Source organism: Oryzias latipes, chromosome 24, assembly GCF_053564925.1.
Source record: "Oryzias latipes strain Hd-rR chromosome 24, Olatipes_Hd-rR_3.1".
NCBI lineage: Eukaryota > Metazoa > Chordata > Actinopteri > Beloniformes > Adrianichthyidae > Oryzias > Oryzias latipes.
The window spans coordinates 22,257,843-22,273,569 of record NC_136260.1 but is presented as its reverse complement, the minus strand read 5'-3'; the positions used below and the strand labels follow the sequence as shown (position 1 = coordinate 22,273,569).

At 42.4% G+C, this 15,727-nt stretch overlaps 1 protein-coding gene across 10 annotated transcripts in view; it reads left to right on the top strand.

Moving 5' to 3' along the window:
• The window catches only part of klhl29 (kelch like family member 29), a 280,668-nt gene that overhangs the window by 207,839 nt on the left and 57,102 nt on the right, over window positions 1-15,727 (top strand). For all 10 annotated transcript variants that reach the window (XM_011491437.4, XM_078943199.1, XM_004083387.5 and 7 more), the window contains one exon: window positions 1,129-1,327. In XM_011491437.4, coding sequence (XP_011489739.1) covers window positions 1,129-1,327 — 199 coding nt within the window. The remainder of the gene's footprint in view (window positions 1-1,128; window positions 1,328-15,727) is intronic.

The following is a 15,727-nucleotide window of genomic DNA, read 5'->3' as shown; positions in this document are numbered from 1 at the left end:
TCAAAACCTCAGTCAGTTCCTCACACTGTGTAATTGTAGGCCCCAATGTGAAGTCAAATTTGCATCAAATTAGTCTTTTTTTTCTTCCCCGGTTTGATAGGAAAGGGAAGAAATGTGCTGACAGCTTATTTGGCTTGAATGGATTGTGATTAGCAGGAACCAAGTCCTAAATTAGACGCAAGAAGAACATTTGCTGTTTTGATGAAACATTTCATTTAGAAATAATCTGTGGCAGAAGGTAAAGATAAGAAACCCCCTGCTGCTTCACCCGAGCCCTTCCAGAAAATTCACATATGAAAGATAAACTGGGTCTCGCCTAAAACTTTTCAAAATGTGCAGCTTCCAGTCTGGATTGGTGCATCCCCCATGATGGCAGCATACCAGCAGTTAGACTATAAAAACTGTTTACATTCTGACTGTATTTTCTCTTTTGAATATTTTCTCTTGCTGTAATTGGGAAATACAAAAAAAAACCAAACATGCAAATTTACCTGAAGCTTTGACACCAACAAGAACTGAAATACTGCAGCTACTATTTCTGACACTAACAGTCTGCAAGAAATGTCAAATATGATGGTTCCTTTCCGGTTTTTTATAAAGATGTAAATTGGTTTCCACGTGACAAATTCATGAAAAAAACAACACTTTTTTCTACTTGTTGTCTTTTCTGATGGTTTTATCTCCATAGCAACCGTATCATATTTTGGTCACCTTGGGGTGACGAACAAGTCAATGTGATTTTTAGGATGATTGGCAAAAGTACATTTTTGGATTTCCTTGGCAACTGACGTTTTTTGTTAACCACGCCCATATTCCTAATAAAGTCATATCGTATGACATATAATTTCGTTCAGCTTTCGCCAGGAATTCATACATTAAATTTTCTTAATGTTTTGGTAAAAAAGTGAGAGCAGCAGGAAAACATTTCTTGGTGAGCCTGACACATTAATGCTCATTTTTTCCAGAATAGCTTCCAAATGATGCTCAGGGAGTTAGGAGAAGATAGATCCAATAGGACGAGATAACGTTTGTAGCTGGTACTAAAGGAAAATTCAATAATCACTTGTTCTTCTGTGGTTCTCTAAGCATCTCTCTTCTCTTCTCTCCACCATCCGTCTGTCTCTTTAGCATCTGTCAGAGCTGTTGGCGGTGGTGCGTCTTCCCTTCATCCACCCGTCCTATCTGCTCAACGTCGTCGACAACGAGGAACTGATCAAATCCTCGGAGGCGTGCCGAGATCTGGTCAACGAAGCCAAGCGATACCACATGTTGCCCCACGCCAGGCAAGAAATGCAGACGCCCCGGACCCGGCCGAGACTCTCCGCAGGTACAGACAAACACACACGATGTGGCCCTGAACTTGACCCCAGTGATCTGCTTTTCCTACAACTGATAACTGACCCGCAACACACCACCAGCACCTGTGTCCACAATTTATGTTTTACAGCTGCCGAGTGGCAGAGGGGTTAGGTCTCCACAAGGAGGACTCTGCTTTTTCAGAGCTTTGTATTGATTTAACGCCCAAGCAGATGCAGTGATTTAGAACTCCATAATGTTTGTGCCCTCTGAGTTCCTTTTCTTCCTTCTGTCAGACAAACAGCCTGAGAAAGACTACTGTGAGACTCAGAGGCCGTTCTTCTGTTTGAAAGAGCTCAGTCGGCATATAAACATTTGTTACTAACTCCTTGAATGTCGGGTAGGATCAAGCAGGTGCCCTGCTTTGTAAAACAGCTGACTTATATCTGTCAAACCATTTGAAGACCGTGTTTGTTTACTTTGTTAAAATCAAAGAATAAATCATGGAAATTGAATGGCGCCGGCAAATTGCTTTCGGCTGATATTTTTTCCCCTCTGGGTTGTCCAGGACCGCATTTTTCCCCCTTGTAAAGAGCTGCCTAATTGCAGTGTCTGCATGGTATTATGAGTTTCGCACCAGCACACCTTACCATTCAGCACAAGTTATTTTCTGCTTGGTAGAATAAAGATAATTGCCTAACAAATGCCACTTTATGGAGAGGTCGGTTTACCAGCCAACTCTACTGTCCAGCTGGTGTGTTTATATGCTAGTAGATAAACACAGTGAAAATTGCGTTAGGTCAATATTTTCTGTGTATTTAATCGCCTGTAATGCAGTTGCATAAGGCTGTATAAAGAATCATCTGTCTCCTGAGAGGAGACATTAGGAGCATTACATGCGCTTGGCGTCATCCACGAGTTTATCTTTGCTCTCTGCACTTTCTTGAAGCATTTCCTGTCAAGGCCCATTTTATCTTGTTTGGTATGTGCATATCTTATATCTTTTGCATCCCCATTATGCAGGAAAATGCCTTTACGGATTCAAACCGGCTTACGACCCTGCAGAACATTATATAAATGCATAAATTCTGCAAGGATGAATACATTCACAAAGTATTGTGTGCAAATGGCTCATTGGATGAACGGTACACACAAGTTTTCTGGATCAAGTGTCAATGTTTCTGTTGGGTTCACAAAGCTGAGTTTGTTCTACAGACGCAAAAAAAAAGGGAGTTTATTCTATGGATTCTGCTGGAGGGTGTCTGAGCCGGCAGTCGCGATTATTTGTGCTCCTCGACCATCTGCTGCATTCGACAGGGTGGGCTCTGCACAGCAGGGTGCATAGTCACAGGGACTGGTAGCCTGTGGGTGCAAAGAAAACGACTGGAAGTAGAGTTCGAGGTTGTAAAGGAAGATATAGACATAAAAGGACAGGAAATGTCATGATGTGGTCAGAGAGGAGAGCATGAAGGCACAAAAACCCCATCAAATGAAATTTAATGGGCAGACGTTTGATTAAGTTTATTCCTTGAGCATGTGTCGTCTTGTGTAAGCAGTAAGCGAGTGCATGTGTGTGGATTTTAAATGTACGCAAGCAGATGGAGCGCCACCTGAGCTGGTAGATAAGTCTGTCAAGCGGAAAAAAGAAAGGAAAACTGCCGTCCATGAAGTACTTCTTGCTGAGCACAGTCAATCTGTGAACCCGTAAGTCCAGTGGCTTTAAGTGTGTGTTTGTGCAGCGACACATGACTGAGGGCCGCACACAATCGTTCTTTTGACTTCAGATGAACTTGGCTTGAAATGGAGCCTTTTCAGCCCTGAAATTTAAGTTACTCTGGTGAGACGGAATGTTAATTACCTTTTTCAAACTTAAATGATAACACAGTACCTGAACTGTGCGATGTTCCTACTTAATGATCATGTCAGGAGGTGCTGTAGTGTCACCAGCGCCATCATTAGAAACTAAGTTAAAGCAAGCATGAAAAAAATTGTGTCTTCTTTTTCCAAATTAGATGCTCATTGTTGCACTTTGAACTGGAAACTGTCAAAGCTACTGGCAGGGGTTAGGGGGGGCTGACAGAGGGCATGGCGTGGCTGTTCCTTCCCTGTGACTTAAGGGAATTGTTAGGGTTGAGTGATGAGGAGAAAGAGACTCAGCAAAGGAAAAACCTGGCTGCAAAGTCACCATCAGGGTGACCTACTCGAAAAGAAACCTCTCTCCTGAAAAAGTGGGGTTTTCTATGGCCTCCTTGCAAACGACACGCTGGTGCTTTGGCCTTAGTCACAACTGTCTCTTCAGGCGGATACAGACAGTGCTGTTCACGTGATGAGTGTGCGCTCCTTGCCTGACTGTTCAAAATGAGGTAACTAGTAAATGGCCGACAATTCAAATTCATTCCCTACACCTCTGGTTTCTCCCCATTGCTCCAATTGGATTGGCTGTATTGGTATTTGGAGTCCCTACAATTGGAGGCATTCCACAGGTGTTCTTCAGCAGTGGTCCCCAACCTTTTTGTCGCCGCGGACCGGTAAGACTGGCAAGACACGTTTGCCGCGGACCAGTGGGGGTGGGGGGGTGGGGGTTTGAGGTGGATCACGTGATGTTTGGTGTCGCGACTTTGACGTGCGTTAAGTGTGACGGATGTAACAGAGAGAATCCGGTCACTTTTCAAAATAAAACGTTTTTTTCGAAGAAAAAAAAACCAATAAAATGGAAATTATTTTTTCTTTCTGTGCATCCCGGTGTCAAGTGTCCCGCGGCTCGGTACCGGTCCGCGGCCCGGTGGTTGGGGACCACTGTTCTACAGGCACTTAGGCATCACGTGCACACCCTGTTCGTGCACAATGTTCATGTGGTCTGCAAGGAGCCAGTACTCGCACCTTATTAACAACTGACGTGAGGTCACCATACAACGGCATCACTTGTTTGTGCAACTGCTCGTAGCCTAACAAATACTTAATGATACACTTACCACACGTACGACAATGGTACATTCCATTTTGATGATGTCCCTCAAGGGAACTGTAACAGACACCTGTGCTCCCCCAATGATGAGGCCACTCCACGGGCCGGGACAACCTAAAAACCTACTTTCTCCTGCACAGGTCAACCCCCCCATATGGGTGAATGTGGCTAAGGCCTTTCACGCTTTAGAGCACAAGAACTCCTTCATAGTTTTGTGACAAGAAGTACAGTCAGTTTAGTTCCTTTGCACATTCTCACATACATGATTTTTTAATGAACATTTTCGGGCTTGTAACAGTTAAAGCTCTGAAGTTTTACCAGCCATAGTGCAGAAATGTACCCATCTTCCAAACTCGTTCAATCCCTTTTGGGGTCACGGGTTTGCCTATCGCAGAGACTGATGGGTGACGGTGGGGTAGACACTTCACCCAGTCTGTCACAGGGCTTCCAGGAATAATTTTACATGAAAATTTTTGTTTATCAACCCACCATTTAAAGTTATGACTTTGCCCTGTACAGCATCATGTTCCGTGAGCCCACCGCCACCGGCATACAAGCAATACCCCTGACAGAGCTCCAGTCCATCCCAGAATTTTTTAATGTGTTTTAAAACTTCATCTTGGGATACAAACAAACAAATAAACTTGATGCAGCCTATGAGGATGTCCGGAAGGCCCCACAGGTCCCAGGCAATTGATTTTAAAAAAGCACTAAAATGGTTTGCATCGTGAAACACGTGTGGATTATTGGATGGGGAATATCTAATCTCTGAAAGAGTGGAGCCAACCCCTCAGGCAAAGCCTCACCGGCTTTTTCCCCAGTTTCACTCTTTCCTCAAGATAAGCTTATGGGCATCTGCACCACTAAGGGTCCTGCATAAAAGATGGATGATAGGTTTCAGAACTGGTTAATAACTCAAGCCAACACTACTTAAACGCGCTGTCACTCATAGAACTGGATAGAACAATTTTTATAAGGCAGCCCTGTAAACACGTCTTAGGTGACCTAACAATAATATCCAAGATAGCTTAACTCAATACCTCTGTAGGTATTATTACTACTCTATCAGGTTTTTTCTGTGGCTTTCTTGGTGGAGATACCTGGTACCTGATCAGAGGGGGTTTCAACTGTGTGGAGACTATATTTAAAATCCCACTCTAATCGTCTATTGATGTATTTTTTTGGATCTTTTCATTATAATCTTGCTGTTTTTAGAGAAAACCAAAAAACGTTTTCTAGGACTTAGTTACTGCCAATCACGTTGGCCATTACTGAGAGCTCTTTGCTTACACGCTCTCCCACTAACTTACAGCCACTCCAAACCTAATAGTAGCGGTGCCACAAAAATGTCGAACAATATTGGAATTATCCAGTTGTATAGTTTTGGCTTCGGACGAGGACAACCAAAACGTACATGCATCTAGTCGTCTACTAGTGGATGCATCAGAAAGGAGCGGAGCAGGGGGGCAACTCCCAAAACACAATTTCATGAAAGTTTACATTTGAGGGTGTGTCAATCACTGAGCAATCAAAAGAGCACACCTATATGTTGACACTTTTTTACTAGAAAACAATCAAATCCAGGCAAACTCTGAATAGGAAAAAGCCAAAATATGTATTTTTTAATGTTCTTGGAAACAAAACTGGTGTTTTGGAGCAAATAATAATCCTATTTGCTGCCTTTTTAGAGTGAATTTCTTTAAAATTCCTTTTAGAGACCAAGCAGACTTTGGCCCAGACAGGAGCAGAACACCCATAAAATAGAACGTCTTACATTACACGAGTCCTTTGCACATTATACAGCTCCCATTATTTGAAGTGAAATGAAAGAGGCCAAAAGGACATTTTCAGTGTTTCAGTGTTTTCTTCCACATCATCTGACGTATACAACAGCACCAGCACATCCGTGACGAGCTGTAAGTGCCGGCTAACGAGAACCTTCCGAGAGCACAACTGACATCATTAAAGCCGTGTTTCTGCCCAGTTTACAAGTGTTTGTCCGGTGCTCACTCCCCTGTGAACTCTCGTTCTTTGTCGGACTATTCCTTAGGGGAGTCCTGGAGATTCCTGCTGCTAAAAACTGATTTTAAAAAGTCGGATTGTACTAACTAGTAAAGTATAAGCTAAGTGTAACTAGCTTATAGCTATTTTTGTCTGTCCTGCAGGGTTCTGGGAAGGAACCGAAGAGTGATCAGCATGAATAAATATTGAATGTGAAGTGAGATGATATTAACTCTCACCAATTGCTAGAAAGTCACTAAACGTTCGACAGTGCTGAGAAATACCATCATTACTTTTTTTTAGTAGAGGCCACACCATATTTTAGTGAGACAATGTTAAAAAAAATTTAAATGTTGGGAAACCCGATCATTTTTTCCCTCAATGACACGTTACATTTGGGCATTTTTATGTCCCGCATCAGTTGTGGACCACAAGGACTGGATTGCGATTCTTTCAATTTCGTCCTGCCTCATATTTAAAAACTCACTAGAACCCGACGCACTTAGTACCCGGTAAAAAGGAACTTTTGACATATGGTGAATGACCCCACCCCCCAACTAAAAATGATGACATCACAGCAGGAGAAACTTTAAAAAAATGAATGGGGCCAAGATCTCCCTAATGGGGCTCAAAAAATAAATATTTCAAAATCCACTAACAAAAAAATGTGTAGGGGAAATCCAGAGGAAGCGTTGAAATTATTATGGGATGGTCACAGGACCTACAACTTGGTGGCTAGTTTGCATTTTGCCACAATATGGTAAAAAAAAAACTTTTGTCCCACTGATCTTTACAAAACTTCTATTCTATTCTACTAGGTTAAGTTTGCAACCACGCCCGCAGTTTCGTTGACCTTTGACCTTTGGTTGAGACTGTCATCCTGAGTTTAAAAACAGAAATCAACAGCAACATTGGGAAGGTACTTGGGGGGGTGGGGGGGGAGTCAAGTTATAAAATTTGTGGTTCTAAAATTTGTGGATATTTACCAACGTTCAGGTGGCGAGCACCAAAAGTGGCCTTTTCCCTGTTGCTCACATATTTTTACCATAGTATTGTAGAAACGTAACACATGAATCATTGGCTCAAGCTGAAGGAAACAATATAACTTACAATATGAGCGTATTAGGAATGTGGGCATGGTTAATAAAAAACCTCATTAGCCAAGAAAATCAAAAAATTTACTTTTACCCATTCTTTTTAAACTCTCGTAGACCTGTCCGTCACCCCCGGGCAACCAAAACATGAAATGGTTGCTATGGAGATAAAACTACTCAGCCAGTGAAGGTGGGTCAAAAAGGAGCAGCAAGGGCAGGTAGCGACTGCGGGCCATCCAAGCTTTAATCCTTTTTTCATTTGCAATAACACTTTGGCTGGGAAATAGCTAGATTTGCTATGAATTGCGCTATGAATAGAGTTCTGCATTTAACTTTAAAACTTCTTTACTGTGCTAAAGTGGATGATCCTGTTTTCCTAATTTTGTTTTTTTAAAGTTTCATTCTATATGCAATGCTTTTTTTTCTATCACATCTTCTGCTGATTATACATTTTGTAGTATTTGTGGATTTTCTTCCTTCACTACATCGTGGCATTTTACCCGATTGCTTCACTTTCTTATTCTCTGCCCAGGTAGGATTTTCTTTTTCTTTCCTCCACCTCACATCAAGTTCGGAGTGGAAATATCTCAGAAGCGCCATGACTTCAGGTTTATTTTTGAGCAGCACTGCTGGCTTAAAATGAGGCACTTTTTTTTCCCATTTATGTTCCGACGCTTTTCATTGAGTGAGTCTTCTGCCCGTTAATGTGGCGAGACGCTAATTAGGGATCCAAACAAAATATCGAACTGAGAAATTGGCAGCGTCAGATCCTAAAGCTTCAGTGCAATTTTGGATTGAAAACTGAATATCTTTTGGGTTTTACGTCAGATGGTTGTGCTGAAAATCTCTTTCTGCATGCAGCACTAACCTTTCATCTCTGTTGAGTCTAGAAGTCCTCTTGGAAAGCAGGAGATTGAAATTTTTTTTTGTTTTGGGAGTCAGCTGTCAGCCTCATTTGGTCTGATAGAGTTTTGGGTAAAGTAAAGTATCTCCCAATGAATCCACGGTATTTTGCGTGGTGTTTGTGTATCCATTAGCTGGTAATTGGTTAATTAGACTGTGAATGTGCATCTGATTAGCTGTCATTAGACTTTCCAGGGATTTTTGGAGGGAAAAGGATTTAACAGCCATCAGTGGAGGGGGGGAAGGGGGTTTATTCATGTTTTTGTGTCTGAAGTCAGCGGATGCGCCCGTATACGTGATTGACTGCTATTAAGAGAGGGCGGCTAGACTGTGCATCGTGCATTATGTTCCCATTTCCGCTTCTCCACATGTGTCGCTGTGCTCGGCTCAGAGGAGGCTGGAGAGCGCCGGGGCAAACTGTTAACTCAACCCAGCCAAGTGGAATAGCACTCAGACAAATGAGCTGTAATGACTAGAAGACGCAGGGGTCCAGCTTGGCTCACACTGGTTCTCTGTCTTGCTCTCACACACTGCTCAGGCTTTAAATGCATGCGCCGAGGAGGAATTTGTCGTCTTTCTTCTCGTCCACCGTTCATAATCCAGCCTTCCAGGTTTAACAATACTTACACACGGCGACAATAGGATGAGATTTGACGTTGGCGGGTTTACCCACAAATGTCTGCCTGGAACCAAACTGCGATCAGAAACACAACAAATCTCACTGACTGTTTTACAAGAATGTAAAAGGCTGGTTTTACATGGTTGAATTTCATTAGATCTGCCCGCACAATGGAGCAGCCTGTATTCTCGTTAAAAATAGGCCATCCTGCATGGTCCAGTGCCTGGAGGCATGACATTCATCTACTCATTTGCACCTCTGCCAGCCTGCAGCTCCTTGGAGATTAGTTACAATGCGTTGCCACCAGAAAGGAAGAAGAGAAATTCTCACACCTAGTAAGGAGAGCAAAAAAGATCATCAGATGACTTTCTTCTGAAGTCTGTCACCTCCTGCTTTTAGCTTAAGTGTATTTCTCCCTGATTCCCCAAAAGCTCCAATGAGGCTGCTGGTTACTCTTCTTTTTTGGTTAAATAATTATATCTATTTTCCATTTGTTTTCCTCACAACAGATGACAAGCTTTTAAAGACCCGCTCCGATAAAAATGGTGTTTTAAAGCTACGATCACAAATATTTGATGCCTTTGCAAAATCGGGCGACAGCTGGGCGGTTCGCACCTCTGATTGCATAATGTGTTAATGTCTCCGTCCATACCAAGTGCCGCCGGCCGCCCAGGGGTAGATAAAAACAAAAGGCACACATTATGCTATTTAGAAAAACATGGTTCCCAAGAAACCCAGCAAGGGCAAAGCTCCAGCACCCAAAACGAAGGCCCAAGCGGTCTAACCACAATAGGATTCACATTCAGGACTCATGGTGGATGCTGCATATGAATATCAGCACGGGGCAGGGGGGTGGCTTTAGAGTGGCAGTCTGACGTCGGCGACCTTGGAGACCCTCCTATCAGTCAAATACCACTCTCCTGCCGTCCTGCTGCCGCCTGTCACTGGACTGCCACCACTCCATCTCCAAATGTGCCAGAGCGGTCAAAAACGCATCTGGTCACCGTGAACTTGAAAACCTCTGCAGGCACCCCGGTGTGTACAACTGCCACCTCCCAGTTACAAATGCCGCCGCGCAGCCACCTGCCAATTTTGAGGAAAAACTTGCACTTAGGTTGCGGCGCAGTGGCATTTTGGGATATGTAACTGTAGTCTAACATGATCTTTGACATTTTAAAAACTCCAATCAACCTTTGATCTACTTTAAAAATGCCCACAACTCAGAGGGGAATTGCTGATAAACTCCTTCCACTCTGCAGAAACCATGTCCTAAAAAACCACAGTGATTTTGCCTAATAAAGGCATAATTATAATTACAAGACCACTTTCAAAACAGCTCAGAAGTTGACTGGGTCGTGACTTTAACACTAAAATGCAGATTTTGTATTTCTAAATAATGGATTACTGTTCTGCTCTCCTATTGGCATTTCAAATCCAATGCATTGTGAGAGTACCCAGTTTCACCTTTAACACCAGGATACAGGACAATGCACCAGAAATGTCCTAATTGCTCTTTGTGAAAAGCGCCCTTTAGCGGCTCCTCTCTCCATCTTTATTTCTGGAGGCTGAGATATTTTTTGAGGGTATTTGATACACAGAGCAAGCGAGTGAAAGAGGGATTGCTCGACACAGCTATTCACCAGAGGATTGGAGCACAGGCTTTTTGATATTCATTCAGCTTATCTGTGAAATCTCAGGCAAACACGTCTTCCTCAGCTCATAAATGCAACACGGAAACGATAAATCAGGATTAGCTAACCTCTGGTCTGTGTGTCTTTGGGGACTACAGCAAAAATAAAGGTTCTGTCAGCTTGACCTTTTGTCCACTGAGGTATGGTCAACCCGAGCATAGGAAATGTTGCACCGTGGTGAAGGGAGGTGGTCGGCAGTGGCGCGGGGCTCGACTGCTTCGTGTTCCTGAGCTGCGGTCCGTGCTCAGACTGGCGGTGAACAGCATTTACAGAGGCAGGGATCAGTCTGAGCGCATGGAACTTTGACCCGCTGTGCCTGCTGCAAAGCTTGCAGACCGCTTCAGCCGCATGCAGCATTCAGGGTGAACTGAGGGTGAGCTGGATCATTACATGTGCTGACAGCGCATGTCTAGACACTTTGGGTTCATGTGTTTGCCTGCGTCCCATCATCTCATTTGTTTCGTCTGGACTGTACAAAGTTCCTGTTTTTTTTACAGCTGTAATTGTCTTTTTAATGACTTAAAGACCCATTCTGATTGAAATTGTGGCATTTTTCTAATGATGGAGGACCTATTTTAAGAAAATCAAGCTTAAAATTGTATTTCTTAGTATTTATTTCTTGTACATCAGGAGCAGACGAAAAGATGCTGTTTAAAAAAGATCGTATTATGATCTAAAACATATGATGGATTGGGGCGGGCCTCTCCACTTGTCGACGACTAGATCTATCCACAGTACTTCTTGGTTTTCCTCGTCTAAGATGACAAACTGTAGGTTGGGATTGTGACGGGCTGTAAGCTAGCTGGAGTGTAAACAGAAAGGGTGTCAGGAACAGGGGGCGGGGTTACTCCACCCACAATTCTAAGGTGAATTCAATGAACTCCTACCGCTCTGCAGAAACTACATCCTATAAACGACACAGCCCTTGTGCTGTCTTGTGGGGTCCAGATGACCCCTCTCGCAACGTTGGGAGTTGGGTCATCTTGACCCCACAAGACTGTTCGCTGAACCTTTTTTCTCCAATGATTTGTGATCTTCACTGGTGTCCAAATGAAATCCTCTCCACCTTTATCCACCTTTGTCATGGTAGGGAGAACACATCAATGTAAGGGTGGGGGTCATAGGATAGCATAAGAAATTACTTTAAACTGCAATTAAGAATAAACAAAAGGCATTAAACCAATAAAATTGTTCTTTTGTGATATGCATGCACTTTACACCCTCCTGACATGATTTAGAAGGTTTTTGCCTTCCAATCCAGCAGCAAATTAACTGCAGAGGGTTTGATGTTGTTGCATTAGACAAAGCAAAAAAAAAAAAAAAAAAGAAGAGAAGAGAAGCAGCAGAGATGGAAGGTTGTGGACCACACGCGGGGAATAAATGATCCTGAGTGCTGAGAGAAAGACTGCTGGTGTCACCGTGACTCTGATACCAAGAAAAGAAAAGTCTTGCTTCCCTTCATTCTTACTCTTCTTGTACAGCACACCAATATAATCATGCATACTGTCTATATTTATGCATGTTACCCCACTGTCACATTCATTTTCTCTTTTTCTCTAGTCAAGCTGCGTACTTTGTCACTGTCACCACTGTAGTCCTGTGATTTATGCATCTGATGCTTGGCTGGAAAACAAATAGGTTTTATTGAGCATAATACTGAAGTGAAAAACGGAATTCAAATGATCATATAGTATCCTTTCATAAAATAAATGAAGTTATATGCCTTCCATATCCTCCAGTTTAAATATGCTATATTTCAAGGATGAAAATGCGAAGGCATTAAAGATGGACTCCCGCTCTCTTTCAGGGGGAGATTTTAATTCTGTCCTCTGACTGGAACGTACAGCATGGTGGGTGGTGTGCAAAAGATAGATTATCTTTTTAACTCTTACATTTTATATTTAAAAAAAAAAGTAATCAGACAAAAGCTGAAATCTTGTTATGCAAATGCCACCTCAGATAAATAATATTTGCCTTTATTACCAATAGCTGTCATGTGCCCAAGGTAACTGTGGAAAATGTAATGCAAATATGTACAGTGTGTACATCTGTGATTTATTATTTTTATGCACCTTTTTGTAGGTAGCAATAAACTAAAGGTATTATTTTCCACGAGATTTTCAGTTTCTAACATCCATCCATTCATCCTGCTGAGTCCCTTTCGAGGTGCTGGAGCCTATCCCACCTTCTGTCGGGTGAAGACGGGGTTCACCCAGGTTACCAGTCTGTTGCAGGGACACACTCATTTACACACGCACACCTATTGCATCACCAATTAACCTGTGAAACATGTTTTTGGACTGAGGAAACCAGAAAGAACCCAGCCAGGATTTGAATTAGTACCTTCTCACTTAGTAAGCAGTTTTTTATGGTAATTTGTTTTGTTTTGCTGGCTGGGTTGTATATAAATTGAATTCATGGATAACTGAGTGGCATCAAATCATCAACCCTCCACCTCTGTGCTTTACCCAAAAGGGATTTTCTCATTTTTTATCATGTCAGGGGTATTTAGAAAACTCAGGGTGGAGGATGCAACTTCAGTTGTTTAAGAATTTGATTTATTTGTTGCACTTTAAGTTGTGTTTTTGGGATTTGACAAAAATGCTTTGCAACTTGTAGAAAATCCATCTTGTACTATATTTACTGTAATTTCTTTGTATGTGGGTTTAGTTCTGACTAGTGTTTTTTTCTCATTAAAATGATCTTCCCTTGTCTCAAATGCTTTGAACAAAATAATAGAATTTGGTAGAAGCTCACTACTACTGGAAATTATTAAAAACAGTAAAATATGTTTATTATGTTTCTTAACATTTAGGAGGTTTATGCAACTTTATGTACAAAAATGATGTAAATCTGGGATAAACTGGAGTTATCTAAAGTAGCAGATAATGTGTGAAAATAGTAGAGGATTAAACATTTGTGGTTTTTGCCTTTATAACTTGAAAATGAGTGTGGACCTTGTGAAGAAGCTGCAAAGCCTTCACTGTATTTATTTTATCGTAAATTAAAAAATGTTGCTGAGTAGAACCGAGCCTCGTTGTAGTATCAGATGGACGTATAGGGTACCGGTTTAGTTTTTGGATGTGTGGCTGTCCCAGGGTGGTTCTGAAAATGTACATCTTTTGTGTTCCCGTATTGATCGTTTAAAAAAGACAAGAAGACACGAGGTTGTCTCAGTGCTGCTGGTTCTGACAGTATGTCTATTAGGCATTATAGTATTTAATCGTAGTCCTTGTTCTCCATCGTGTAGCCCAGTTCAACGCTCTGTAAACGCTACAGTCCATAACATGTCGAAAAAGAAGGCCGGAAAAAAGCGCCGGAGCCAAAAGGTTTGTTTGGTGAAGAAACAGGAAGCGGTGAAGGAAGATGAAACGGAGATTATATTTGAAGAAGATCGAAGAGTCCTGAGGTTGACAAAGAGAAAGATGAAGAGAATGAGCTAGAGGGGCAGATGGAGATCAAGGGGAAGGTGTTTACCAAAGGGCAGAAACAAGGGGGCAGGTGGGAAGCAAAGCGTGAAAACACCCACTGTGGTGGAGGAAACATCCTGTCCGTTTTGTCTTTGTCTTTCCCTCAGACTGTCTATTTGCGTCCACAGTGGTTGTGATGCTCCAGCTTCAGCCCACTTCACAAGCAGGTTCATTCAGTCAAAGAAAGCCAGTGATTTTGCATGCTTGTAGGCTACATGTGTGCCTTCATCGTCACGCTCTGTGGGAAAGGCATCATCTTTAATTTGAGAGCTGGCTCCAACATAAGACGGTCCAGAACACAGACCTTTTTGGAGTTATTTATATCCGCACAGGCAGAAATGTCCCTCTGGGGGCTCTGCTATATAACACTGCACATTTCTTTCTTCGTGTTTTTGCTTTGCATTCGGGCAGAAACAGGAGAATTCATCAGAATACAATTAAACGTTTTGTCATTGGAGGCATTTAAGAGCAAAGGATCTTGGGTTGAGAGGGGTAGAAAACATAATCGTGTGCGCATTTGTCTTCCCAGCAACCAGCGTCCGCACACATGGGAGCCACCGTCTATTTCACCACAATTAACAGCAAGCAACGGCTGCAATGACTGGCCTTTTAAAGCAACACAAACACTGTGATTTACAGTGCTGTTAGTAAATGAATGCATGCAGACGCTCTGAACTGAGAGGAAAAAAATGATAATGACAAGTGCAGCCTCTGTGAAATTGGCTGCATTTTATATCACGCCTTTTTTTTTTTCATTTTCACTTCACGTCGACGAGCTTGATCTGCCCCAAGTCAGAACTCCCAACGCTCCCTGTATCTGAAGGAGAAAGCACCTTAGAGCTGCTGAGCAGCACATTCGGAACAGCAGAGAAACTCTAAAATGTTGTTTCTAAATGGGACGCTAAATGGAGAAAACGCTCAGCTGTCAGCTCCACGTGCGTCGGATGTGACTTCCTCCCAAGCCACATTGCAAGCGTTCACACCTAGATTCGGGTGACCGTGCGTCACCACTGAGAGGGCAAATGCCTCAGTGATGGAAGCTACCTGCACGGCGTTTTGACGGGTCAGTGGCTGCACCTGCATGGACGTCCATTTCAGGTGATGGGGGGGTGAAAATGCTAAAAAAAGAACCACCTTCCCTCTTTACCGTGACCTTTATGGATGGTATGCATGTGGTGTGGAGAATGCAGAAGGTACACTCGCTCCCAGAACTTATTCTTCTTCTATAAAGGTCAAATATTTTCCCATTCATTCACTATAAGCTTCATGTTAAGCTGCTCTTTCTGGTTTTAACAGAACATATGGGTGCTTATTGAGATCCATCCTGATCTCAATTAGTTTTAACTAATCATCTTGCTGTAATTGGTAAATAATTACAAGTAAATCCGCAAAATATGTTGTATGGCCTGCTCTGCCCTTGCCGGCCCCTCTTGACCTGCCCTCTTTGGCTGCATGTGACAAATGCATTGAAAATAAACAACAACTTTTTTTCAAAATGGCAGCTTTCTGTTGGTTTCATCTCCATAGCAACCATTTAATTTTTTGGTCGCCTTGGAGTGACGGGCAGGTCTATATCATTTTTAGAAAAATTGGTAAAAGTAAATTTTGGGATTTCCTTAGGAACAACGTTTTTCGAGGAGTTATGAGGCAATAGTTGTAGTTTATGTTTGTAGAAGATACCGAAGCTA